This window comes from Metopolophium dirhodum, chromosome 4, assembly GCF_019925205.1.
Source record: "Metopolophium dirhodum isolate CAU chromosome 4, ASM1992520v1, whole genome shotgun sequence".
Lineage (NCBI taxonomy): Eukaryota > Metazoa > Arthropoda > Insecta > Hemiptera > Aphididae > Metopolophium > Metopolophium dirhodum.
This window is the reverse complement of record NC_083563.1, coordinates 38,857,760-38,885,138: the sequence shown is the minus strand read 5'-3', so window position 1 is coordinate 38,885,138 and position 27,379 is coordinate 38,857,760. Positions and strand designations below refer to the sequence as shown.

The 27,379-nt window shown below is 28.5% G+C and overlaps 2 protein-coding genes and 2 non-coding genes across 4 annotated transcripts in view; 1 reads left to right on the top strand and 3 right to left on the bottom strand.

Moving 5' to 3' along the window:
- Positions 1-4,286: 4,286 nt before the first annotated feature.
- Positions 4,287-6,217, bottom strand: LOC132942747 (cytochrome b-c1 complex subunit 8). Its single transcript, XM_061011388.1, has 2 exons — positions 6,058-6,217; positions 4,287-4,740 (listed from the first exon to the last, which is right to left on the bottom strand). The coding sequence occupies exon 2, from the start codon at positions 4,735-4,737 to the stop codon at positions 4,486-4,488; it is 252 nt and encodes an 83-aa protein (XP_060867371.1). The 5' UTR covers positions 4,738-4,740; positions 6,058-6,217; the 3' UTR covers positions 4,287-4,485.
- Positions 6,218-6,388: 171 nt separating this feature from the next.
- The window catches only part of LOC132942745 (calcium uniporter protein, mitochondrial), a 79,757-nt gene continuing 58,766 nt past the window's right edge, over positions 6,389-27,379 (top strand). Inside the window, exons 1-2 of the mRNA XM_061011381.1 lie at positions 6,389-6,664; positions 24,407-24,524. Of these exons, the coding sequence (XP_060867364.1) occupies positions 6,551-6,664; positions 24,407-24,524 (232 nt within the window). The 5' untranslated portion in view covers positions 6,389-6,550. The remainder of the gene's footprint in view (positions 6,665-24,406; positions 24,525-27,379) is intronic.
- Trnas-aga (transfer RNA serine (anticodon AGA)) lies at positions 16,594-16,675 on the bottom strand. Its single transcript has one exon. It is a non-coding gene; the product is annotated as a tRNA-Ser (tRNA).
- On the bottom strand, positions 19,451-19,532 carry Trnas-aga (transfer RNA serine (anticodon AGA)). Its single transcript has one exon. It is a non-coding gene; the product is annotated as a tRNA-Ser (tRNA).

The window sequence follows — 27,379 nt, the reverse complement described above, 5'->3', positions numbered from 1 at the left end:
AAGATATGAACTTTAAATGCTTATAAAAAAAAATTGTGACTAAGGATTTTTAATATTTTTTAAAAGTCATTGGAATTATATAGTAGCTTTTTTACCCAATAAATAAAGTTTTATTGACATTCATAGAAAAAAAACCTAAAAAAGTTGGAAAATGAGTATATTTCAAAACAAGTCAAAATGTTTCATGTATAGAAAAGGCTAATACAAACATTCAGTGAAAATTGCATGTACTTACGATAATTTGTTTTAGAGTTACACCAAAAACCAAAATCGATTTTTTCAAAAACCGATTTTGCGTAAAAATTCCCGTTTTTCCTTAATTTTTATTTTGTTTTTCCGGGCGCGTATGAAAATTATTTGAAATTTGAAATTTTAACCTCCCAAAAGTACCAACTTGATTCACTTTCCCATCGAACAAGATACTGAAATTGAAAATCGAAGTATTATTTCGACTATTAATCGTGTACACAGACACAAAAAAAAACACACATCATTGTAAAACCAATACATTCATCGCTTAGAATCTAAAATAGGAATGTAAATTATTTGTAAATTGTAACGCAAGTTAAATAAGTGTTCGTACCCTAATAAATTATAGTCATTGTTACTTCTTTAGATAGGTACTATAAAAACAGATGCTATAAGTAGCAGATAAGTAGCAACTAGATACCTACAGTTATTAATTAAATGTTGACAAAGTTAAAATATTTAAAATGAGAACAAGAAAATTAGATATCGCAATTCGCAGTAATAAAGTGCCATTCTGTTATACACTGCAGAAGGGGTGGCGCTTCACTAAGGTGTAAGGGAAGCGAGGGGAAATCCCCTATATTTTGTTTTGCCTCACCTGTATGTTGATATACATTTAAATTAAATTAAAATATTTCTAACATTTTTGTATTTATATAATATTGTATTGATGTAAATGTAATATATTATATTCTCTTAATATAGGTAATTATATGTTTATGTTTATGTACAATTGTGGTAGGTAGTAGGTACTTAGATATAATCAAAGTACTTATATAAAAAATAGAAACTAGAAGGTGAAGCCAGAAGGTAATTCATTTTTATCAAGCGGAGCTGTGGAAAGATAATAATATCGTACTCAATACTCTATATCTCTAGACAATTATACCTATAATTATTAATTAGTAATTACCTAGTTACCTACCTACAGGCTACAATCTACTTGTTGATTGCCATATTTAATTTTTTTTTAATGACTCATAATTTATCCCAGTTTTAAGGAAACTAGATGGATTTTAATACCTATTGTATTTTACGAAGGTACCTAACGAGTAGGGAGCCCAGTGGCGCCGAAGTCCATGTTTATGTATGGCAGCTGCCATACATATAAACATTTAGCTGGGGGGTGGGTTCATAGGAGAATAAAATTATGAAAAATAGGAAATAGGATCACAAATTATTAAGTAATATTGCCCATTGAGAGTCATAACAATATTAATATTATATACATAATATTATAATATAATATAAAAGGTTGCATTTTGTTTATATTTTTGTATTTTATACTATCGTTGCAGCCGTTGCAGGTAATTAATTATTATTTTAATATTATTACATACGTAGTAGTTGAAAAAAGAAGAGGAATCTGATCAAAAATAAAACAAAAGTGGACGGCAAATTGTTTGTGAGACTGTGAGGGGGGTTGTCGAAGATCCTTGCCATACATTTAATTTTGTACTCCGGCGCCACTGAGGGAGCAAGCTATAACCTACCATAGTACAAATTAACAAAATTATAAATTCCTACTACTGAATGCTAAGCACCTACTACGACAAGATTTAAGTAATTATGACTAAGTAAATACCTTGATAGGTAAGTCATAATCTTCATGGTCGTAGGTCTTAGCCTAGTAGGTATACTTAATACTTATCTGCACTTTATCAGTTGTAAAGATAGTTAAATGAGTATACACCACGATTATACTGCATGATGATGACTGATATAACTGGTGGAATCATCAACAAAGGCTCAGACATAATACAATTTACAGATGCCAGATTACTCATTATGTTTATTGTTATCCAAGTTTCAATTTGATGAATGATGATTATTAAGTTTAATTTTTTAATTTTTATGTTTATCTTAAAATAAAAAAAAGGCGGGTAAGAGGATGTCGCTCTGCTGTACAGTAGGTTAGTGGGTCACTGTAATGGACGGTGTTAAATTTGAATCAGTGATATAATATCATTGTATAAGAAAAACTATTCTGAGCGAAAACGGTCAGTCAGTCTATGATATTACCAAGTATATTTGACGATGAAACAGTTCAAAACAAATCAAAATATTTTTAAAATTTTATCGTGTATAGAAAGTGCAAAAAAAACAACCAGTGAAAATGTCATGTATATACGTTAATTTGTTTTAGAGTTACATCAAAAACCAAAATCGATTTTCTCAAAAACCGATTTTGTGTAAAAATTCCCGTTTTTCCTTAATTTTTATTTTGTTTTCCCGGGTGTTTTTGAAAACTATTAGAAATTTTCAATTTTGACCTCCCAAAAGTACCAACTAGATTTACTTTCCCATCGAACAAGATACTGAAGTTGAAAATCGAAGCATTATTTCGACTACTAATCGCGTACACACATAAAAAAAAAAAATGAAAACACATCATTGTAAAATCAATACATTCATCGCTCCGCTCAGAATTTAAAAACATATCTATTACTCAATATAATATATTTCCTTTTAGCTTGGAACGCTTTCTATTTAAAATATTGGAACGAGGAACGGGAAAGAGTTCCTATTTTTAAAGGAACTTGAATGAAAATTTCAGTTCCTCAAATTATGAAAATAAAAATTATTTTAATAATAATATTTTCTAAAATATATTTAGTGTTGGTAATTTGGTATCACTTCGTCAGTTACTAGTAAATATTAAATTACTACATAGTATCTACAATATACCGTGATCCCAACATTTAAACAAATAAACCAAATCATTTTTGTCAAAAATCGGTGCTCCTTAGAAACTCCTGTTTTTTGTCACTTCCTGTTAGTTTTGAAGGTAAAAATTTAATTTTATTATAATGAATATAAAAATTAGTTGATTTTTCCTGGTTTAAAAGTTGACCACAAAATACACCATTGACAACCGCTCAGATCGTAAAAAAAATGTAAATGAACGAGGAACTAGTCCCTTTTTAAAGGAACTTTCCCAACTTTCCCTTAAAGGTTTTAATTAAACATGGAACAGACTATGGTATATATTTTGGTAGGTAACTTATTGTTTTTTAAATTGACATACATTTGTTGTTCTTTTTTCTGCAATTTTTTCATGTTAACATTTAACAATGTACTAAATTAGATTACTAAAATACTATTTATTTGGTTTCTTTAATGTATACTTAAAAATTAAATGTAATCTTAGATTACAAGTTTTAACTATGTATAATTTAAAATTCTCATACTTACAAACTAAAATTAAATCACATTTTTGTACTATATATTTTGACTATTTTAGCACATGTTTGCATGCTATGCATATTTTATAACAATCATAATCACATATAAAACCGGAATTAAGTTATATGTTATATTTATACATGTTTTTGTGTATGTTATACTTTTATTCAAGTTTACTGATTGCAATTAGTTCAGTTACTATTTTATTATAATTTTTTATATTCTATTATTTTCAACTTAACTTAAATTGTTTTATATTAACTTGACAAAATGATTCAAGAAATTTGTTAACATGCCAGCTTTGAATTAATATTATAATATATTTATGTACCTATAGAGGTAGATAGTTTTTGTAATATCACATTTTAAAAATATTCCACTGAATCTGAAATATCTCAGCTAAAAACCAAGTTGATTTCAATTTTTAACTTAAACATATAGTAGTATAGCATAAATAATTATTAGCATAAATATTATAAATTTCAATTATTAAAAATTATATTTGAATTATGACAAATCTAACCACATGGGGTCTTGTTCTGTAAAAAGTTCATAATTCACATTTTTAGTTACATGAATTAAATATAAACATTTTAAATTGTAGTAATTTCTTTACTTAAAATTTGCTTTGTACTAAAAATATCTAAAAACCTGATGATAATGCTTACTTTACTGTAATCAATAATTTGTAGACAACATTATATTGTATTACATAAAGACACAAACATGCTGATATATTATATATTATATATATTTATACTGGGCATTTGCCATTCATCTATTTATCGCATATACATTACACAATAGTTGAAATTTTAATTTCCAAGTATAATATAAATAAATAAAAAATGTTTGTTATGTTCAACCATTTTTATTTTTATTAATTTAATGATTAAGGTAACTTATTTCAGCTAATAACAAATCAATACATTTTATTACTTTTTACTGTTGCCTGTTACTTTACAAATAATCATGTTTGATAAACACATTTTTTTCTACAGTAATTTAAGATGATTAACTTTCCCAAAAGTAGTATAGTTAAAAATAAATTTATTGATCATTAGCAAAATCAGCAGGGTTCTTCCTCAAACTTTCATGATGGGCATGGACAGCCCAATCGTAGACAATATAGCCAACAATCATTGGTGGAACAATGTATGGTAAATTAGAGGCTGTCCTTTTAATGGCATTGGGAACTCCATGAGAAAAGAGTCCTTTGAATGCTTTTTGCTCAAATGGAGACAATTTGGTGGTAACAACTCCACGGATGTCAGTTTTTAGCTGTCCAAATTCTCCACCCATATTCTGCAATTAGGAAATATGAATTAGTAAAAATTTAGGTAGTTAAAAAAATAAGAATTTATACTAATAAAGAGATTAAAATAAAGAAGTAACCTAAAATTAGAGAATTAGTGTACCTATAACTTTTTTAAATACAAAATGTATTATATAGGGTGATTTTTAACCATGCTCTCCCTATTTTTAAGCTTAAATTATGCATATTATATTCAAATACTGAATTTTTAAATACACATGATAAAACCATATTTTCGTCCATATTTAATCCTTGAGATTTCTTGTACCACCTAAGAATGATCCTGTGATAATACAAATTTCCGTCTTAAGAACCCCCCTTTTTAATTTTTAATTATTAAGCAGACATTTTTGTTGACAATTTTGATGTATCTAAATCAAAATTCAAGTGAGTAGTTTATGAGATTTATTACTTTGTATACTAAGGATCCAAGAATCTATGTTAATGAGTTAAGTAGATATAGGGACTTAGAAGATTTAAAAACGTTAGTAATTACTATTGTCTATTGATTTATCAATATAAATAATTTGTAAAAATGATCAAAGTATAATAAATACTATATCTAATAATAGGTACATATAGTTTTCATTTATATAAAACCATTTATTGTATTATTCTTATAAGTATAAACATTTTAATAACTCAGAAACTACTTATTAGAATTTTGATTTAGATAGGTACATCAAAATTGTTAATAAAATCATCTGCTAAATAATATGCAGTAAAAGATGGGGGTTCTCATTTGAAAAATAGAAGTTTGTATCGTTACAGGACACTCCTTACGCAGTATAAAAAATATCAGATATTTTAAAATATGGTCTTTAGATATTATACTTAGAAAATCTAAAAATCAGAATTTGAATAAAATACTTACTATTAAAAGGAAAAATGGAGGTGAGCATGTTTAAAAAATCACCTCGTATATGTAACAAGTTGTAATGAAAATTGCTGTAATATCAATTAACTGGGAAACTAAGTATAACATATAATATAATTAAATACCAGTAATATTGCTTAACTATTTAGTCAAATATTATCTGAATAGAAACAATTAGGCTAATAATCTGACGATCGGACTCCGTACAGTTATCGATTTTAATTAAAAAAAAACGAATTTTTAACATGCAAAACGCAGAAGGCATCTAACGATCGCGAACTTCCAACGAGATTGTCTAGGTCGTCAGCCTCATCACCCGTTATCGCTGACCGCGTAGTACACTCGATGGAGCGTAGAACAGCGTACCGTGTGTGGTTTTCAACGGTACTTAGTATAAACATAATATAGTACTTAATAATATAATACTTACGGTATTTTCTTGTGGATCGGGAACGTGTGAAAATGAAACAAGGATACGGCGGAGGACGACTGAAAATATAAAACTGTAATACTATAAGTCAAGAAGAAAGCTTGCAGCTGGTAAGCGGGTGCGGAGTAAGCGAGTAGCGGTCGCTATCAAAATGATATCGCAAAAAGTCAAGCCCCGGATCAGCTGTTTTCGGAAACAGTGCAGGTACAACGGGTCGCGTGGTGTCCCACGTCTGTCCCGGGTCACGGCTGCACTGGCGACCGTGGTTTTATCACGACGACGACGACGACTACGACCGGACGGCGGACGACGACAACCTTACGGTCGACAACTCGCGGCGGCGGCTGACCGGACTATCACGCGCACGCGGATGAATTGCGGTGGCGATACTAAGCGCGGGCGGGTGGCGGGACTGACTACGCGTCTCCCACAGGCGGCGGGAAGACGCAGTTCGTAATTCTGGTTCGGCTGGTTTGTACGTCCCGCGGTCGCTATGGCTGCTAATGCGGCGTATCTGGTCGTCCGCGCTCGCATAATTTTCGGACTCGCTCACCATCGCAGGGATGTCACCACCGGCGGGATCACGAGAATTTGCCGGACGTTCGACGTAAGTGCTACGAAATTCAGTCGTGGGGGAGAGGAAGGAAAAATGTATTTTGTAAATACCTAATATACCTATGTGACTTATACCTATGTAATAATATTATAATATGCAGCCTATCCGCAGTAGGTTGTAGCTTGTAAGTAGGTACCTCAGTGCCTGCCTATATATTATAATGGTAAAATTTATTTTCGACAGTATGGCGTATTCGGATATAAATATTAACAGACGAATGTACATCAGCTGTGTGCAGTAGTACTGCAGTAGGTACCTACACCAGCTGTTGAACGCACATTGCTAATGATACGATCTTATTATTTGCAAATTAACGATATATGTTTACGTTTTATGGACTTTGACGTACGATGTATACGGATTGTCCGCTGTGTTCGTGGCTCACGCCTCCCACATTCACGAATAATTCCAATTAAAGTTCGAGCAAGGGGATCCACAGTAAACCGAGGGCGGCCCTAGATTTTACCCGTAGGTTTCGTCATACATGTGTGGTGTTTATCATGTTTTAGGTACCTATTTCTACACACTATATTTCATAATAATATATACCTGATATAATATTCAAAATTATTGTTTTATTATGATTAAAAATAATTAAAAAATAGTCCTGTATCTCTTACAAAATATTCATAAAAAAAAAAAAAAAATTCGGATATATTTTATTTTTAGTTAAAACTTACTACTATAATTTATTAATTATTATTATAGACCAATACGATAATTTTTGATGTAATTATTACTATATAAATGTTGTTGCTTTTAATTAATACTTTTGTATTGCTCCACAGGACCGATATTTTTAAATTTGAATTTCTTAAGATGAGGCGCTCTAATAGCATAGGGTTTAGGACAAATGTCCCAGTTGACCTACCTTCCACAGGGCCGCCCTTGATACGATGTAATTCATAAGCATTTTATTACCTTTATTTAGGTACCTACCTAAAGTCCTAAACCTTTGGACTTGGATTTTATCGGACCGGTTAGAACATAATATTCCATACCTTATACCTAACATATTATATTATACCTCTCGGCTTTCAGTATTATTTATGCCTCTCGAGATTAAAAATAAACAAATCGCTATCCATCCCCCACTCACCCACGAGACACAAGACATTAACACGCTGCGATGCATAATTAAAAGTCCGCGGGCCGCCTGGGAAACCGTTGTTAAAAGACGTCGTCGGGAAGTTTAGTTCCAACCAACTTTCGCATCGCGTAGGTAGGTAGGTACAAAATAATATATTATAGTCGTGTTGTAATGATGACGCGTTGTAATCCCTCCATAATGTTATACTCGCGATGTGGACGTCTCTGCTGCATCTGATGTGCGAAACAATTAAGTAAATTATTTGCACGAGTTCCGCTGACGGCTAGCCTTTTATTTTGATTAACATATTTTTTGAAACAGGTAAATATAATAGAGTATAATACAGTCAGATTTAAATGAATGTATCTCATCATAATATTATTATTGTTAATGTCTTAACCATTTACGTATATGTGTGCTAGGCACATAACTATATAAGCACAACTAGAGACTAGAGTTCAAATTGAAGTGGTTCTATGATTGTATTGGTATAATAGATCACAGACCCGTGTGTGGCTAAGTCCTCATCACCTCCTTCTTAATAGTATAATAAAAGATTACCTATAAAAATGTCAATGTCAAAAAAACATATCACCTGGTATTTATCGACGTGTCACCACTTGATTGCTAGTATTCAATACTCATATTATATTATAATTTATAATCAATACCAAAACATAATAAACTCACTTTGAAGTGTTGTGATTTTTGCTATAATATGTAACATTAATGTTGATAGGCACTGCCTAGGTAGCCAGGATCAGTAGCGTGCCTAGGAAATTCTAATGAGGAGGGGGGATGTCATAAACTCATAAGTAATAATGCATTTAAATGCATTGTGGGGGTAGTACCAAAGACACAAATAAGGGGATTTAAGGGTCAAATAACCCTAACCTCCCTGCTGGGCACGCCACTGGCCAGGATTATGAAATGGCGGGCGGGGGGTTAAGTACAAATTATAATAAGTTTTTACAGTTTTTGTATATAAATAATATATTTATTAGTGGAAAATATGGGGGGAGGGGGAGGGGTAAAAAAGAGAAGGAAATGGGTGGGTTTTATTTTAGTGATGGTGTTTTCATTGATTATATTTTGTCGATATCGGCGTTTCTAAGAAGTTATAATAATGATATAAGGCCATTTTTATGCAAACTAACTGGTTTATAGGTGTTTAGGTGAAAATAATATAAATGTGTTTTACTTACAACACCGTCAACACCACACCTAAATTTAAAAAAAACATACGAAAACACACGGAACATTGTAGAATTGTAGACGGACTTAAAAAATATGATATATACAACACGCATAAATCAAAATTTTGGTTCACCCACAGTAAGTCAATTTTTAAGATAGAAAAAGACTTAATAAGTCAAAGTTGCTTAAAAAAGTTAAAGTAATTCAAATTCAAATTTCAAACTCAAAAAAGGGGGCTACATTTCAAAATAAATTTGTTGTGTTGCGCCTGTATGGAATTTTTTTTTGTAAATGTTGAAAGAAGTCTTCCCAAATTCACCTACCTTAATTTAAAAAAAAAGTTTACCGAAAAGCAACATTAATATTTTATGAGTGTTTGAATTAAAATTTTTACTATATTGTATTTTCCGAGGTATTTTCATAGGTAAATTAAAGAATTTTCATCAATCAATTTTTGATATTTTGTTCTAACTTAAAAGCGAATGAACCTAGAATACTTGAAATTTTTACCAAATATTTAAAACGACCATTACGGTAATATTTTCAAACAATTTGAACAATTTTCAAACAATTTTTCATCTATTAATAGCCATGAGAAATTTTTTAAATGTTGTAAATTATTATTTAGTTAGTAATTCATAAAAGTTTTTCTCTTCATACCTAAGATTAAAATTTTTAATAAAAGATGTTGCATAAGTTATCTTACCTAACACAAACAAAAAAAATGTACTTAAACGGGACATGACTTTTTTATGAGCTTTTGAACTTATAATTTTTCGATATTTGATATTCAGTGGTAAATTATTGATTGATTTTTGAAACTTTGTAGTATTTCCAAAACGAATAACCGTAGACTCACGAAATGTTTAGCAAAGAAATTTGTTATATCAGTATTTCGGCTTTAACTATTTCGACGTATTTTGAGCTATTTAAAGCCATGATAATTTTTTTAAATTGTGTAAACTATTTTACAGTTAGAAATTCATAAAAGTTTTCTTTTTTCATAGCTAAGATAAGAAATTTTAATAAAAGGTTCCCAACAAAATTTTCTACTTATAAAAAAACAATTAAGTTTAGTGTTAAGTAACAATATTTTTTTAGGAGCGTTTGAATACATAATTTTTACAATATTGTATATTTTTGTAATAATTTATTGAATTCAACAAGACCTTAAATTATTTCCTTAGCTGGCTGGTTTAAAAACATATCATGTGTCAAGACATTTATTATTTTTTAACTCACTAATAATTGTCCACCTAATGCTTATTAAAAATTCTGGGGTATTTACCACAGTAGCCATACGTGTTCGGCGCCACTGAGCTAAGGCTAGGTTCACGCACCGTCTCTGCTCAGAATCGTTTTTCGTATCCAGTGATATATCATTGAATTCAAATGTAACACATCCAACATTTTTACAGTGACATACTCGACAACTACTGTACAACAGAGAGGTACCCACTTGTCCACCTTTTTTTCTTTATTTTTGTCGTTAAAAAATAACACGTTTTTTCTTAAAAAAAGGTTAAAATTTACTTGTTTGTATTTAATAGCACGGAAAATGTTTGAAAGGTCGGCGCTGCAAATCTTAAATTTTAATCGTTGAACAATTAAGCATCAATAATTATTAATAATCGAGTAAATAGGTGTCGGTTTTTATATTTCAAAAAATTTTGTGTTGGTGGCTGTGGCGCTAAAGTCAGTTGATTTTTGTCCCAATTTTGGAGACACCCCCCCTCTCCCCCCGAGACACTACTAATCAGCATAAAGGTCGGCGCTGCAAATCTCAACTTTTAATCGTTGAACAATTAAGCATCAATAATTATTAATAATCGAGTAAATAGGTGTCTGTTTTTATATTTCAAATAATTTGACGTTGGTGGCTTTTGAGCTTAAGTCGGTTGATTTTTGTTCCAATTTTGGAGACACACCCCCTCTCCCCCTGAGACACTACTAATCAGCCGATTTTCTATCGTATTCAGCAGCCCAGATTAAAAATAAAAATTTTAAGGAAGCTAAAATGGGTAAGGTCTCAACCGTCAGTTGCTCCTAGACTAGGGAGTGGTTCTAACCCGCGCAAAACAATGTTTTGCTATGTTTACATTTATAAGAAGGAGACAAACATCAGACAACGCATACGGGTATCAACGTCCTCTTAATTAACATTGTACAACATAGGTTCTAAACATAAGTATTATGGTTATTTACATTTGTTTCCATAAACATTGAAAAGGCCTTACATTACTAAACTGGTTTATCAGTTATTCAGTTTTCTTAAGTTCTATTGAAGTTCTGTTGTTATCTATTAAAAAAGTAACGGTATTATTATTTTTGATTTTAAATAATATTTATCATCCGTTAATGGTTTCAGCCGTCGGACGTCTGGTAATATTTATATTGGTATTATATATTTATATATTATAGTATAATTATATGGTGTTTAATGGTACTTGTATCATAAGTATAATATCTACATTAGGCTAAGTAAATATATTATTTGGTCATAGTGATTGACTTTCGAACGTAAATATTTTTGTCAACAAAAGTAATATTATCGTAATATGTAGGTTCTGGCAACCTAGCGTAGCACTACAGCTATAGATAATATTATCTAGTAGCCTGATAGGTAGAAAATGATAAACCATTTCTAATAATAATTTAGTATAAAATGCTACTAAATGTTATTAAAATTGATGGAATTATAAGGCTTATACTGTAAGTGTAATGCTATAGTACCTATACTATTATTAAATTATTATGAACATTTGTTCAAACACAATAACAAAAATACTTATAGTTTTGAGTATCTATTAAATGTTATATACATAAATAAGATGTAGAATGTAGATATATAGTAGTTTAGGTTCCGTCTACTTATATAATGTAGTAAACATTAATAATATAGTTTTTCCATTGCAATGATGTATTGTATAGATATAAATTTTCCAAGGGCGTCCGCAGAAATTTGTCAAGGGCCGGGAGGGCAAAATATTTTCTTTTTACATTTTTTATCTCACTATCCTATTAGTTATAAAGCATTTTTGTGACATGTTTTCTTTTATATAGACAAGGAATTTCAAAATATTTATGAATTACCTATACGTAGATAGTTTGTTAAAACTCTTACAGCATTAATTTTAGTTAATTGTTATGTAATTTTATATTATCAAATACATTTTTTTTTTGACAAATAAAATGTTACCGTTGATTTTATAATTTTAGGTAATTTATTAAAAATCTTATAATCTATAAAAGCTATATGGTAATGATTGAGCTTGGGAAAACTATATTAATTTTGAATTGTTTTCCAAATCTAGCTACGTGATACCTGTTTAAAACATACCTATACATTGAATTTTTTGATGATTTTAAATTTTAAGGTCTTTTGCATTTAAACATTTTTGGAGCATTTTTAAGTTTTTTCTAAATTTAAATTATAGAATTTGCACATGTTTTTATTTCATTTTTATAATAAATATATAATCTCAAGACCAAACCTTTAGGGATAGAAAAAAAATAGTTTATTTTCAGATTAAATCAGTAGTCCAAATGAAAAGTTCTGTCTGTAAACTTTTATACAATCATTTAAAAGTTTAAAATCTATATTATACCGAATTTATTTTAGAATTTATATCTTTAATATTAAAAAAGGTGGGCTAGTGGGTGTCGCTCTGCTGAACAGTAGGTTACAAGTGGGACACTGTAATGAATGGTGTTGAATTTGAATTCAATGATATAATATCATTGTATAAGAAAAACGATTCTGAGCGAAAACGGTCAGTCAGCCTATGATATTACCAAGTATATTTGATGATATTATTGTGAAAAAAGTAATTTACATTCAAAATTTCAACTTTAAATGCTTATAAAAAAATTGTGCCTATGTATTTTTAATATTTTTTAACTGCTATTGTAACAGTAATATAAATATATCAGGAGCCATTCATTAAATTGTCACGATTTTTTACCCTACAAATAACATTTTATTGATATTTATAGAATAAAAATCTAAAAAAATTGGAAACTGAAAATGTTCCTAAATAGTTCAAAACAAATAATAATATTTTTAAAATTTTATCGTGTATAGAAAATGCAAATACAAACATAACTATAGATTTATAACATTTTAGAACATTAAAATCATCAATAATAGTTTTGATAATCAATACCCAGAAAAAGCCAAATGGTGGAGGGGGGGAAATTGCCCCTACTCCCCCCTCCTGCAGACGCCCTTGAATTTAATCATTATTATATGTGATAAGCCCTGATTTTGTAACGCACATATATGACAAGAGCAATAATAATAATTAATTTTAATACGATTTAAAATCAAAACATATACCTACATGATGTAGTATTTTGCTTTGGAGCTAATAATTCGTTAAGAGGACGCCGCATGTGTTGTATCCGTCTTGCAAACGCGTAACATACCAAATTTACGCTCCGAAATTCACGTTTTATGCCGTTAGCTTAAAAATTAGAGTGAATCGACCTTTTATGAAACTTGATAGTAAGAACATTATCTGTGTTTTGTTGGACATTTTTTTACGATAATTCAGTTCTTAAGTGAGTTATGCGTGTATAATAAATGTAAATTAAAAATGCTCATAACTCACTTAAAAACTGAATTATCGTAAAAAAACTTCTAACAAAACATAGATAATGTTCTTACCATCAAGTTTTGATAATCGGTTGATTCACTCTAATATTTGAGCTAACGGCATAAAACGTGAATTTCTGAGCGTACATTTGGTATGTTACGCGTTTGTAAGACGGAGAAAACACATGCGAGTCATTTATATACTGTAAATTATATAGACAAATTATTGTACATAACATTATAATAAATACTAGTTATATGGTAATGCATAAAGTGTATTCAAAGAATCTTTCATGGTATCTTTCTTTTTATAAGCTGTAATAATTGAGTAGGCGTAAGTAGTGTTGGAGACTTGAATGGATGAGTAGATAGAATAACCGTTTGAAATATTTTTGTAAATTGCAAATGGAAAAATGTATATTTATATTTATATAGTTATTAAAATTAAATTAAATAATATGTATTGCCATTACTATCTTTAAGTTTATTATTTTAAACATTTTATGTGAGTGCTCGTTTTATAAATGTAATATTTATATACATAAAAAATGTATGGTTTGAGGCAATTGCTAGTAATATGCAAAACAAGAATATTACCTACATTAAAATAATAAATGGTCATTAATTATTTTGTTGTTCGAATTAAAAGTGGAATTAAGGAAAAGGCTGTGAAAATAAAAAAATAAAATTATATATTAGGTAAAGATGTAAAGTGACACTTTAGAATTAGATATTTTAATCTTAAGACGTGAACTAAATATAGATAGAGCATAACTTAGGAAAAGTTAATTGATTCAATGTATTACAACTAATGTAGCAAAAATAAAATCATAACAAATGTATTGGTGCTGAGATCCTAATATTTCTCTGTGTAGGGTAAGTATTTTGTTTTATTTGTGGTTGTTATATACAATAAACAAAAGAATGCATTGCATTGTTGTTATTTCATAAACATTGTTGGACTGTGCACTTACCGAAATTTTCTTTAGTTCTTCCTACTGTCATAATTGTATAAATTTGCGGAATTTTTCACCTCACAGCCAACCTTGGCAATCCACATGACCGGTATGTGGAACACGCAACTCGATTGGTGCGTACTACGTAGGTATATATCGTACGAAGTACTGACTCGTGACTGGGAGAGGTTCAGGGGGTCGCGCTAGCGCGCTATCGGATCAATGTTAAGACCCATGTTTGGGCGTTGGTTTCATTCCTTTATATGTATCTACATACGCACAACATCCAACCCTCCATCGACTTATTGTATTCCTGTTAATATATAAAAAGTAATCACTAACTAAACCAAAGTTGGTGTGAATAATAAAACTAATTACCTAAACTTGTATAATATATTAAATATTCTATTCACGATTAACTCCTTTTTCATACCTAATTAGTAATTAGGTATTGTTTTAAATTTTTATGTAAGTAACAAGTAACATAAGTCGTAACTTAAGTCTATTTCACAATGTCTGGTGAAGTATAACAATATTTTCAAAAGAACCTATAAATATATATATTTTCGTCTATGCATATGCATTTATTATATACCTTTTTAAATGTTGCAATCTAAAATGCAGTGTTCGGAAAGTTTAATAGAAAATTGAATTGTATATTCTTGTTCACGTTCAATGCATAAAATACGGAGTTGTTCACTTTTTTTAATGAGGTATGTTCATTGTTCACGTTCTGAATAAAATTTTTAAATTAATGTTATATAATAATATATATTATATTAAGTAAATACCCTTACTTATATATCTAATATAATCATTGCGAGGTACTGGGAAGTGGGAACGAGGTACCAAATATATTGAATTCAAAACCAAGTATAATATAAAGTTAAAAAGAAAACAAATATAGCTAAAAATTTATTTTTTAGGTAGGTATATGTTTTAGTTTGAACTTTAAACTCTAAAGTCAAAATTGTCCTCTTTATATAGTTATCAATATCATGTTAATATACATTAATGTATATCATATAAGTATACAAATAGATGAAAAAGTGAATCTAGTAATTGCAAAATTTACGATTCCCAATTTTTTTCAAAAGCACCTGGAAAAACGAAAAAAAAATTAAGAAAAAACGTGAATTTTTTCGCAAAATCATAAACATTAAAAAAAAAATTATAAATTTTGTATGATAATAAGAATTTGTCGATACCAAGGGCGGATAGGCTAAATTATTGTTACTGGGAAATTTATGAAAAGGGCCCAAAGGAAAACATTTACTAACAATTAGTCCGATTACATATAAGACCATCTTAGGTCCATCTCTGGTTGTTTATATTTGCATTTTCTATACACGATAAAATTTTATACTATGGCAGTCTTGGTCTTGGTCTTGGTCTTGGTCTTGGTCTTGCACTTCAAGTCTTGGTCTTGCTGCAAGACTCTTGCAATATACAAAAAAAAAAATAACCCAAGTACCAACTTTAATTCTGTTTTTAGTATTATATTCAATGGAGAGAGGCCCTAAATAAATATTGTGGTTGCCGGTTTATAAATATACCGTATTGCCCGTATCGGTGGCTGGTGTTTTTATAATATTTGCTTGTGCTCACTGCTCGCACATCATTTCTTATCTTGTTTTCAATAATTCAATAATTCGTTATTTCCTCAATTCCTGGAACGTGTTAACGTCAAATACAATGCTACGTTTTTATTATATTTCTAATAAATTATTTCATTTAACCTACAACTAAATAACGAGTTTTCTCTGAAAATTACAATAAATATTGCAAGACTCTTGCAGTGTGGGTCTTGTTTTCGTCTTGGTCTTGCAAAGCGATTATTCGTAGTCTTAGTCTCGGTCTCGGTCTTTGTTTTGCAGCAAGACCAAGATAATTTTGCCCATCACTACTTAAAATATTCATAACTTGCTTTAAAATTAAAATATAACAAAATGCGACATCATAATATTGTAGTAATATGCTACGATGTTTATAAGAATTTATATGTATTCATATTTAATAATAATATTAAATATAATATTAAATTTTCACTTTAAAAAGGTACTGAAATAAAAAATGAATTCGCAGTCGGTAGGATTCGAACCTACGCTCCCAGAGGGAATCTGATTTCTAGTCAGACGCCTTAACCGCTCGGCCACGACTGCTCACTAAGAATAATTTGAAGAGTAAATACATCTAACTTCATTGTGGTCTACCTATATTAAATTAATATATTATAATATAAGTTACAACTATAAAAAGTGTAACAGAAAGACCTGTTAAATAAAAAATGAAAAATTGATATTAGTTAAATGTACAAAAAAATTATAAAAATTATATGGATAATAAAAGTTTTGTTTATGTCTAAAAAATTCCCAAATAGAATATTTTTAAAAAAAGGTATCGATTTGCCTTACATTAGGTGTCGTGTACTCGTATGGAGTTTGGTTGTTGTAATTGATGGTGTTCAATTTTATTTCAATGATATTATAATATCATTGTATTCGAAAAACGATTCTGAGCGGAGATGGATTATCTGTTACTAGTTAGCTTATATAATAATAATATTTTTGTTTTAAATTTTCAATCGTTATAAGAACTTAACATTTCATAAAACTGTAGGTAGGTACTTAACTACAAAATAATTTGTGGATTTTCGTGAATTTATTTAATTATCTTTTTCTTGAAAACTTTTTCCAAATAGAACGAACCAGAGAAAAATATTAGATTTTATGCAATTTGGATTTTTAAATTCTAAGTAGTTACGACATATGAAACCACAGTGTCGCTATCAAATGGTGGGGGGGGGGTATTTGTACACCCTCCTTGAACGTAACCTTAGGAATAATAATGACGTGTTGTAGGTAAATGTTATGTCTTTTTTCCATAGTAATCCAACAAATTCGGAAATTTATTATGGTCAAAATAAATATATTATTACAAACACAGATACGAATATACGAGTATACGACTATACTATACAGTACAGTTTAGAAAAGATAATTGATATCTATGTTATGACCATGTACAGTATACACTATATTATAATAATATTATTATTTATTAGAAATTGCTAGAAAACGGAAACTTTCAACTTAAGTATGCGAAAAATAAAACCACAAGACGTAACAATAATTGCTAATCTTGATTGACTGTCTGTACCTACGTATTTTTATTATATTAGGTCAGTAACTGAAGTTCATTTTTCGAAGGCTATTGTCACCGTCGTCGATCAAATAAATTGCATAAACAATTTACAGTTTTAAAATAATCATTTCTTGCTTTAAAATTAAAATAGAAAAAAAGAGTGGGCAAGTGGGTGTTGCTTTGCTGTAGAGTAGGTTACAAGTGGGTCACTGTAATGGATGGTGTTAAATTTTAATTCAATGATATAATATCATTGTATAAGAAAAACGATTCTGAGCGAAAACGGTCAGTCAGCCTATGATATTACCAAGTATATTTGATGATATTATTGTGAATAAAGTAATTTATATATAACCTATTTACGTGGAACGTTGTTGTACATTTTCAATCCTTAGCCATAAAAGTTGAACATTTTATAAATTTTTAACTACAAAATAATTATTAAATTTTAAATTTGATAAATTTTGTCAAAGTTGAAATTTAAATGCTTATAAAAAAAAAATTGTGCCAATGTATTTTTAATATTTTTCAACTGCTATTGTAACAATATATCAGGAGCTATGCATTTAATTGTCATGCTTTTTTACCCAATAAATAAAATTTTATTGATATTTATAGAAGAAAAATCTAAAAAAATTGGAAACTGAAAATGTCCGTAAACAGCTCAAAATAAGTCAAAATATTTTGAAAATGTCATGTATCTACGTTCATTTGTTTTAGAGTTACACCAAAAACCAAAACCGTTTTGGTCGAAAATCGATTTTGCGTAAAAATTCCCGGTTTTACTTAATTTTTCTTTTGTTTTTCACGGCGCTTTTGAAAACCACTAGTGAAAACCACTATAAATATCAATAAAATTGTATTTGTCGGGTAAAAAAGCGTGAAAATTTAATATAAGGCTCCTGATATATTGTTACAATAGCAGTTGAAAAATATTAAAAATACATAGGCATAATTTTTTTTTATAAGCATTTAAAGTTCAAATTTTGACAACATTTATCAAATTTATAATTTATTAAATATTTTGTAGTTAAAAATGAATAAAATGTTTAATTTTTATGGCTAAGGATTGAAAATTTAAAACAAGGCTCCACGTAAATAGGTTATATATAAATTACTTTATTCACAATAATATCATCAAATATACTTGGTAATATCATAGACTGACTGACCGTTTTCGCTCAGAATCGTTTTTCTTATACAATGATATTATATCATTGAATTCAAGTTTAATACAATAATCCATTATACATTGACCCACTTGTAATCTACTGTACAGCAGAGCGACATCCACTTACCCACCTTTTTTGATTATATTGTACCTTACCAATATGTTTAATAATTTTGTAAAATTCCTTAACATATTGCCTATTTTGAATTGTTTCAAAAAAAAATGTTATAATATAAAAAATGTCATACTATTTAAGTACTTGTAGCGCAAAAGCGTATATAAATTATATTTTTAAGAGTTTTTTTAATCTTTGATTAGAACAAAATGTATTTTGTTTATCTGATAACTCTGTTACACCTTGTATATCATTGTAAGAATAATAGTATAAAATATAGTTTCTATTATTTTGATAATATATTTACACATAAAGGGTACTACATATTTGTACATTGTGATCCACAATAAAATGTCCATATATGTAAATATTCACTTGTCTTATGTAAAAAATTTATCTTGATGATAATAGGTATATATCATAATAATCATATATTGATGATAGATTTTAAAATTATAATATTACAATTTTAAATCTTAAAATTCGAAGAAAATGTCAAAATTTAATCGCAGTCGGTAGGATTCGAACCTACGCTCCCAGAGGGAATCTGATTTCTAGTCAGACGCCTTAACCGCTCGGCCACGACTGCTTAAAATCTTATGAGAAAAGTAAATATATCTAACTTCGTTGTGTCCATTTCATTATAATAATATATTATCCTACATTTTTTTTTGTCCTGTACTTTTGATATATAAATTAAAATACACACTTGTCACCAATACACATATATCTCCATTCATTTTATATAAATATAGTTTCGCATGTGTATAAACATTAAACAATAATTTTAGTTAGGTACATTAAATTATTTAGTATAAAAAATTAATAAACTTTTTTTAGGTATCGAAGTATTTAATTAAATAATTGTATACATATCTACTGTTTGCAGTTTGTGTTTTATGTGTAGAACGCTGCTATGTACCAATTATCAATATTAACCAGTTTGTACAGATAGGTCACATGACCTGGGATAATATCTTAGGATAATATCCTGTTTATCGTTATTTATAAATTAATAAACCTTCGATGAATAAAATTTTTTTACTATTTCTTATTATCTATATAAAGTATGGACTAGGTACATTGTAATATACGTGAGTTACGAGTATAATATCTAAAGAAATGTATTTTAAGAGTTATCTGCTGATGCCAAGAGCTGAGTAAAAGATGGTCTTTCGTTTTTGACAAGAATCCAATTTTTCAGTACATAATAAAACTTTTTAACGGTAAATATTTTTTTCTTCGAAATAATTTTCTATACCTATACATTTTAGATGGACTTAATTTAGAGTCAAAAATTCTCTGGAATTTAGAGCACATTTTATTGGAACTTTCCTGCGTTCAACTCACCAACTGAATTAATAATATCGAATTTATCCAAAAAAGAATAAGTTTTTAAAGAATTCAGGAGAAAATTATTGGTTGGAGCGTCACTACATTTTGATGAAAATGAAGGTGTAATTAGTATAAGAAATTTCTCTTGATTTAGACATATTTCATATGATTTATGATAATAATGCGATGAGTCACCCAAAATAATCAATCAGTGACATTAAAATAAACAACGTTACATTATATTTAATATTCATAAAATAGGTATAATATTGATAACAATGTATTTAATAATCATAATTATATAAATTGACTGTATAATTAGTATTTATTATAATTTGTAGTCTACTGTGTGATCATAATATTATAGTATCGTACTTTTTTATGTAATGTGAAAATATCAATATAGTATAAAAGTATAATTATTTTCTATTAGATGAGTGATGAGTGATGACCAATATAACTACACGGGCTTTATTTTTTTTACTTACCTATAGGTTATATTTATTACATCACTTATTTATGTTTATTTGTATAATTTATTCATCAATAATTTGGTAAATTTTAATTAAAGATTAACAATATAATAATACGTAGTACTTATCTAATCTGTGTGCATTATTGATCGGTAAATAAATCGCAAACTATACAATTATTACGAATATGAACATTTGAGGTAAATACTAAATTACAAAACCATGACCAGCAACTGGTTTCAATGTCCACATTTGGATGTGATGTCATTAATGTGTTGCGTCGAGGTCAAGTGCCTAGTGCATTAGGTATTCCATTTCACAAACTGCGTCACCATTTAGTATGATACAGTATGATGCAGTATGAATGTATGGTAGGTATTCAAAGTGTACATTTTGCGTTTCAAAGGCGTCATATTATATACTGTTTAAAGTCACGCACTTTCTTGAAAATAATTATACCTATTCTGTACTAACTGAATGTGGATTTAGTGTAATAATGGAAACTTGCTATTGTTAGGGCCACGTTTATTTAACTAAATATTTTATAATAAATGTAAATATAGAGACTTGAAGATCATAGGGCTTGGGGTGACAGGTTTAAAATAAACAAATATGGTGGAGATCGCTAAATAAAAATATTGTCACAAACCTTTATGTGGTAATAATTGATAGAAGTAACTAACAATTTAAAATATCGAAACATTTAATATATTGTAATTTGTAATATTACCTTACTATATTTTGTACTATACATTTTATGAAAACTGAATTAAGTATAGGTATATTATGTAGGCATTTCGAGTTGAGGCTTATTAATTGAGTGTGTTGCTGTGACCTTCTTAACATCTACACATGCTCCATGTATTCAATATACCTATTCTTATATTGGTCGATCGTCCGTTTTGAATTAATATACTTTAAGAACTTCCAAGTACAGAACCTACGACCACCCATGGTATCTACTACGCCTTTATGTCTTTTATAATAAAATATTAATATACCTACCGTCGTTTTAGTTTAAAAAAACTAATTCTACAAACAAACAAAATAAGTTACACCATTATAAAATATTTTTATTTTCATACCCATAGTTTAAAATTAATCTATAATATGTATTAATGATCATCCCGGATTAAGTTCAATTAGAGACATGTTGGTAGCATTCAATTTTACTGAGTAACTGCTATAAACCAATTAAAGTTTTAAAAAATTGTTCGTATATTATGTTTATAAAGATATACATTATATTATATAATTATTATTACATTGAATTTAGGCATATAAACTTTAAAACACCATTCAGTTTATTTTTAGCTTTAAAATAGTGTTTACTGTTTAAGTATAGGACTTTTCTTATTTAATAATTAAAATTTGACATTCAAAACTTGTTTGTGTTCATGGAGATTATGTTTGGCGTCGGTTTAAAGAATTTGGATACTGGCATTAAATTTGACGTTTAGTTTTTTGGTGATTTTCCAAAAAATGTACAATGTGTAACCAACTCAATATTCACACCAAATTCACAAGGTTGAAATTTACATTGTTTTAAATAATATCTTATTACTTATTAGTTATGATCCAGGTTTTATATAGATTCATCATAGTATCATACAAATCGGTGGTGACTAAACAATCATAAAGTTGTTGAGTCACATAATATAGGTTCTCATTTAGTCATTTACATTGAATAATGTACAGTATACATTTTATTAAAAACTATTCCGTCGTCGTACCTTCAGTTTTAATATTTATGAACTAACGCGTATGCAAACTGCGTACGGTACCTACCTAACATAGTTTGCGTTTTTGATTGTATACAATAATACTCGATGTCTCGATAACAGTTAATTTGTATTTTTATTATTGTTTTTTTTTTGTTCAATTGGTTATAATATCTAACAATAGTTGTAGAAAATGTATTCGTAACAGAATTTGATTTTAGTATGAACTAAAAAAAAGATTAATACATTGATACCTACCATAATTTAATATGTAGGTAATTAAAAAAAATCCTTATAAATGTATAACAATATTTTTAAAAAATCACAAGAATTCAAATAAATATATCATGCATAAATTACCCATGAAAGGTATACAATTTAAATTAATTCCCATGTAAATCTTTTAAAATTAATCCAAACAATGTCAAATTATATTATTATTGATTTTTCGCTATCTAGTCAATGTCAATATAGTTTTCTTTAAGAATTTTTATTTAAAAATGTGGTTCTAAATACAAATAAATATGTATGTAGTATGTGTGCAATTCAGCTGCAATAGATATATTATGGTAGGGACTTTGTGCAATTTCTGGATCCAAGTATCCAACAACTGGGAACCTCTTATTATTTCAAACACTAGACCCTATTTTGTGTTAATAATTATTTATATCAAGAGTTCAACGGTTAAATCAGTATACACTGATAGGCATTATAGCTGATAGTTTATGTATACAATTTGATATTTATATGTATGTTTTGTATGTATTTTCCTAATGAATTAAGTATTGGGCCATTGAGGTATTGGGAAGTTTAATGTATAATTTATTATTTATAACTATTTGGTGAACAAATAGGATTCAAATTTACAATTGAATAATAATCCTTTTCATCGGATAAGGAATAATAATATTATATATTATCATACTTTTTTAAACGATTAGGCATATAAAGCTGTGATTATTGATTATAACAGTGTTCAAATATTTTCATAATAACAATGAATTACATTTTGTTTAAAAAAGATGAATATGCTAATATAATACGCCACGATGTCTATAATAAATAATAGTAATATATTATGCAGTACCTATAAATATTTTATTCATTAGTGCATTGCGTATAAATGTATACGGGCCAATAAAATAAAATAAACCTTTTTTTCTAATTATAGAATATGAATTTTTATTGATTTAATTAGATACCTACGTGTATTTTATGCTTATAATTAGGCAAGTACCTATATAATATCATACAAATATTTATAAAAACTATGTAGATATGTATAAACAATACTGTTAATATTTAATATAATTTAGGTATGTAACTGATATTAACTACCAATAAAAAATATAATTATATATATTCATTATAACGTGTATTTCCTAATAAATAACTCACGAAAACAACCACTGAAAAAATAACACAATTTTAAAAATTATTCAAATTATTCATTGAAAAGTGAATGAATATTACTTTTAGGAGGTCAAAATTGAAAATTCCAAGTAGTTTTAGAAAGAGTCTATAAAAACTACCAACAAATTACGAAAAACCGCTAAAAATGGGATTTTAATTTCTAACGATTTGTTTACCACTATAGCTCATAGCAACGAATAAAAAATAATAATATTATAAGGACTACGCTAACCGCTCAGAATCGTTTTTCATATACTGGTTTATCATTGTATTCAAATATAACACATTTATTACAAATATTGTACAGCAGAGCGGTACTGTACTTGTCCACCTTTTTTTAATTTATATATTATTTGCATTTTAATTCAAATATATACTATAACTTAAGAAATTGACTATTTGTTTGTTTTTAAATCATACATAGACTGGAAAATTGTATTTAGTACATATAGGTAACATTTAATGGTTAATATTTTATAATATGTTAAGGTCAAAAAGCATCTAAATTGCATTATTTTCAGGTTGTGCAGCGATGCCGTCGACACCATTGCAAACGATGGTCTAGCTCAATGTCTACAACGTTTTCGGGTGATGGAAATGAAGGAAAACAAATGTTAAAACCTTCATATGACAAGTCAGGTAAACATATCACTAACAATTATTAATTATATAGTGGTATTAACTATTAAGCATAGGTACAACTGTACAAGGTTGGTCACCATATTTTATAATTTTTCTATAAATTCAACATAAAAAAGGAAGAACACGATTACTTGGCCTGTACCGGACTGTACATCTTTATATATAAATGTGAAAATGAAAACCTTTGAGGCCTATGTTCTCGGAAACTACTGAACCGAACGTTATGAATTTTTTTTAATTGAAGAGCTCATTGCGGTTTCTGGCATTTGATTGATTCTCTAACTTAATAAACAAAGGAGTTATCAATTATTATATATAATGGCCTGTTACGTAATAATAAATAATAATAATAAATCAGTATTATTCTCAACTCCTATAACCCATAGCAACCATTAATAAACAACAATTTCTATCGTAAATCTCAAAATTCCTGTTTGAGAACCTACCAGGGGTGATCAATTCTCTTTTTAAATTAGTCTATGACACTCACAAAGAATGTGGCTTTCTATTGGTGAAAGAATTTTCGAAATCGGTTCAGTATATAGTTCCAGAGATTACCCTCAACAATGGTAACTAACAACTCCTCTTTATATAATAGTATAGACTATTATAGCTGATCCCGTGCACTTCGTTGCCCTTAAATGTATCAACACTATATGACTCAAACTTTGTTCAATTCGTTATTTAATATTCGGTGTATAGTATTCAAAATTTATCTTAACTTTTCCGTTTCTTGGAATAAAAATTCTGATACGCAGCAGTACATTATCAGGTATGTATGCATGTATGTATGTATGGTGTTTGTACGTATGATTTAACTCTACAGTATCAAAGTTATACCAAGTTTGTCGTTTTTACTTAATATAATCAATTTATACAAAATCCTATCCTAACCTAACCGTACTAAAATCCGATGAATGAAATAAAAAACAAATTTAACTCTTTGTAAATATTAACCTATCTTCTTCCCAGAGGTCTAATCTACCAACTAACTATATAAATACACAGACTATAACTATACAGACTAAACTCTGGAACTACTTATCAGATCTTATATGTATATTGACAAAAGACAACAATACAAATCAACAAATATGCCCGATTAACCAATAGCAACCAATATATTATACACAGGTGGATTTTCCTAAAATTTTCTTTTATTTAAAACCTTCTCCGTAAAATACTTTTTCGCTTAAAAAAAAAAATCAAGACATTTATAATATATTCAAGAAGATCTGATAAGTAGTTCCAGAGTTTAGTCTATATAGTTATATAAATTATATATATAAATTAATGTTTGTGGGTAGATTGAACCTCTGGGAAGAAGATAGGTTAATTTACAAAGGGTTAAATTTGTTTTATTTTATTTATCGGATTTTAGTACGGTTAGGTTAGAATAGGATTTTGTATAAATTGATTATACTAATCCACTGTAGGTGGAATTAAGTAAAAACGATAAACTTGCTTCAACTTTAATATACACTATAATCATACACTTACGCACAAACAGCACGGGGTCCGCGATCAACCGCAGGTAAATGATAATGCTGTGAATCAGAATTTTTATTCCGGGCAACGGAAAAGTTAAGATAAATTTTGAACACCATACACCGAATTTCAAATAACGAGTTGAACAAAGTTTGAGTCATATAGAGTTGATACATTTAACGGGCAACGAAGTGCTCGGGTTCAGCTAGTATACCTATATAAATATAATATATTGTATACGGCGTACGATGCAATCAAGGCAGAATTTAAAAGTTTAGCTCTACGATTCTATTTTTTGTTTATGTTTATAGGAAAAATATTATTATTTCTCTACGGTCAATCACTAGTATTAATATTTCTCTGTAACTGAAATAGGTACCACAACCACAGTGTGACCTGCACATACAAGACCAGTGGCGGCTCTAGAATTTTTTTCTTTTTTTTTTTTTTGGGGGGGGGGGGGGGGGGGTTATTGTCTTTTTCCAAGTTTTATGACATAAATATTGAAAAACAACCCAATTTATTAACCTAAATGGTAGGCCAATGAGGGGAGGGCTTTGGCCTCCCTTAAATCTGCCACTGCACAAGGCATAAAATATGCTGTGGTCAGCACTCTACGCCACTAGTCTCTACAACATATACGTGTATAAAGTTAAAACTAACTCAATGTTACAAATTTACTATAGTATAAGTACTTTTTTTTATAACTCGAAAATCATATCACATTATGTTATATTATTATATTCAAACACATAAAAAGAAATTAATAAAAATGTAAGCACTGCTCCCTAAGTTCTACCTTTGGGGAGGCAATTGCCCATTCTGGCCTCTCCCTAATTACGGGCTTGGTTGGGTACTTATTTGTATATATAATAGGTTTATGATTAAAATTTAGTTTTTACTTTTTAATAATATCTCTTGAATAATTTAATATAGGTAGTGTTATTCTAAATAAACCTTTTTTTCAAGGAGATTAAGTTGCTTATTAATTAAATTAATAATTATTTTATAAAGTATCTTTTTAATTTACATTTGTGTTTATTTGATCGATTAATGCATGAAAACATATGTATTATTCTCAATACTTGAATAATTGATAATAATAAAATGTACTTAGGTATAATGTTTTATTTTTTAGTGAATTAAATAAATAAAAAATGATGAACTTGAGAATTTTTTTAAATCTAATTCAAAATTAATTTGATGTTAAATGCATTCATATTAATTTGTATATCGTTTGATAGTTCATTGTTATTTATTACTTTTTTAATATAGCGGTAGAAAAAAACTTTGTATGTAGTTGATCATTATTTTATTATATGAATAATATAATATATAATTATCATACATCGTAAATAGTTAAT

What these genes read in the sequence shown, in the direction of transcription:
- LOC132942747 (XM_061011388.1), bottom strand. Translation starts at nt 4,737, where the DNA reads ATGGGTGGAGAATTTGGACAGCTAAAAACTGACATCCGTGGAGTTGTT.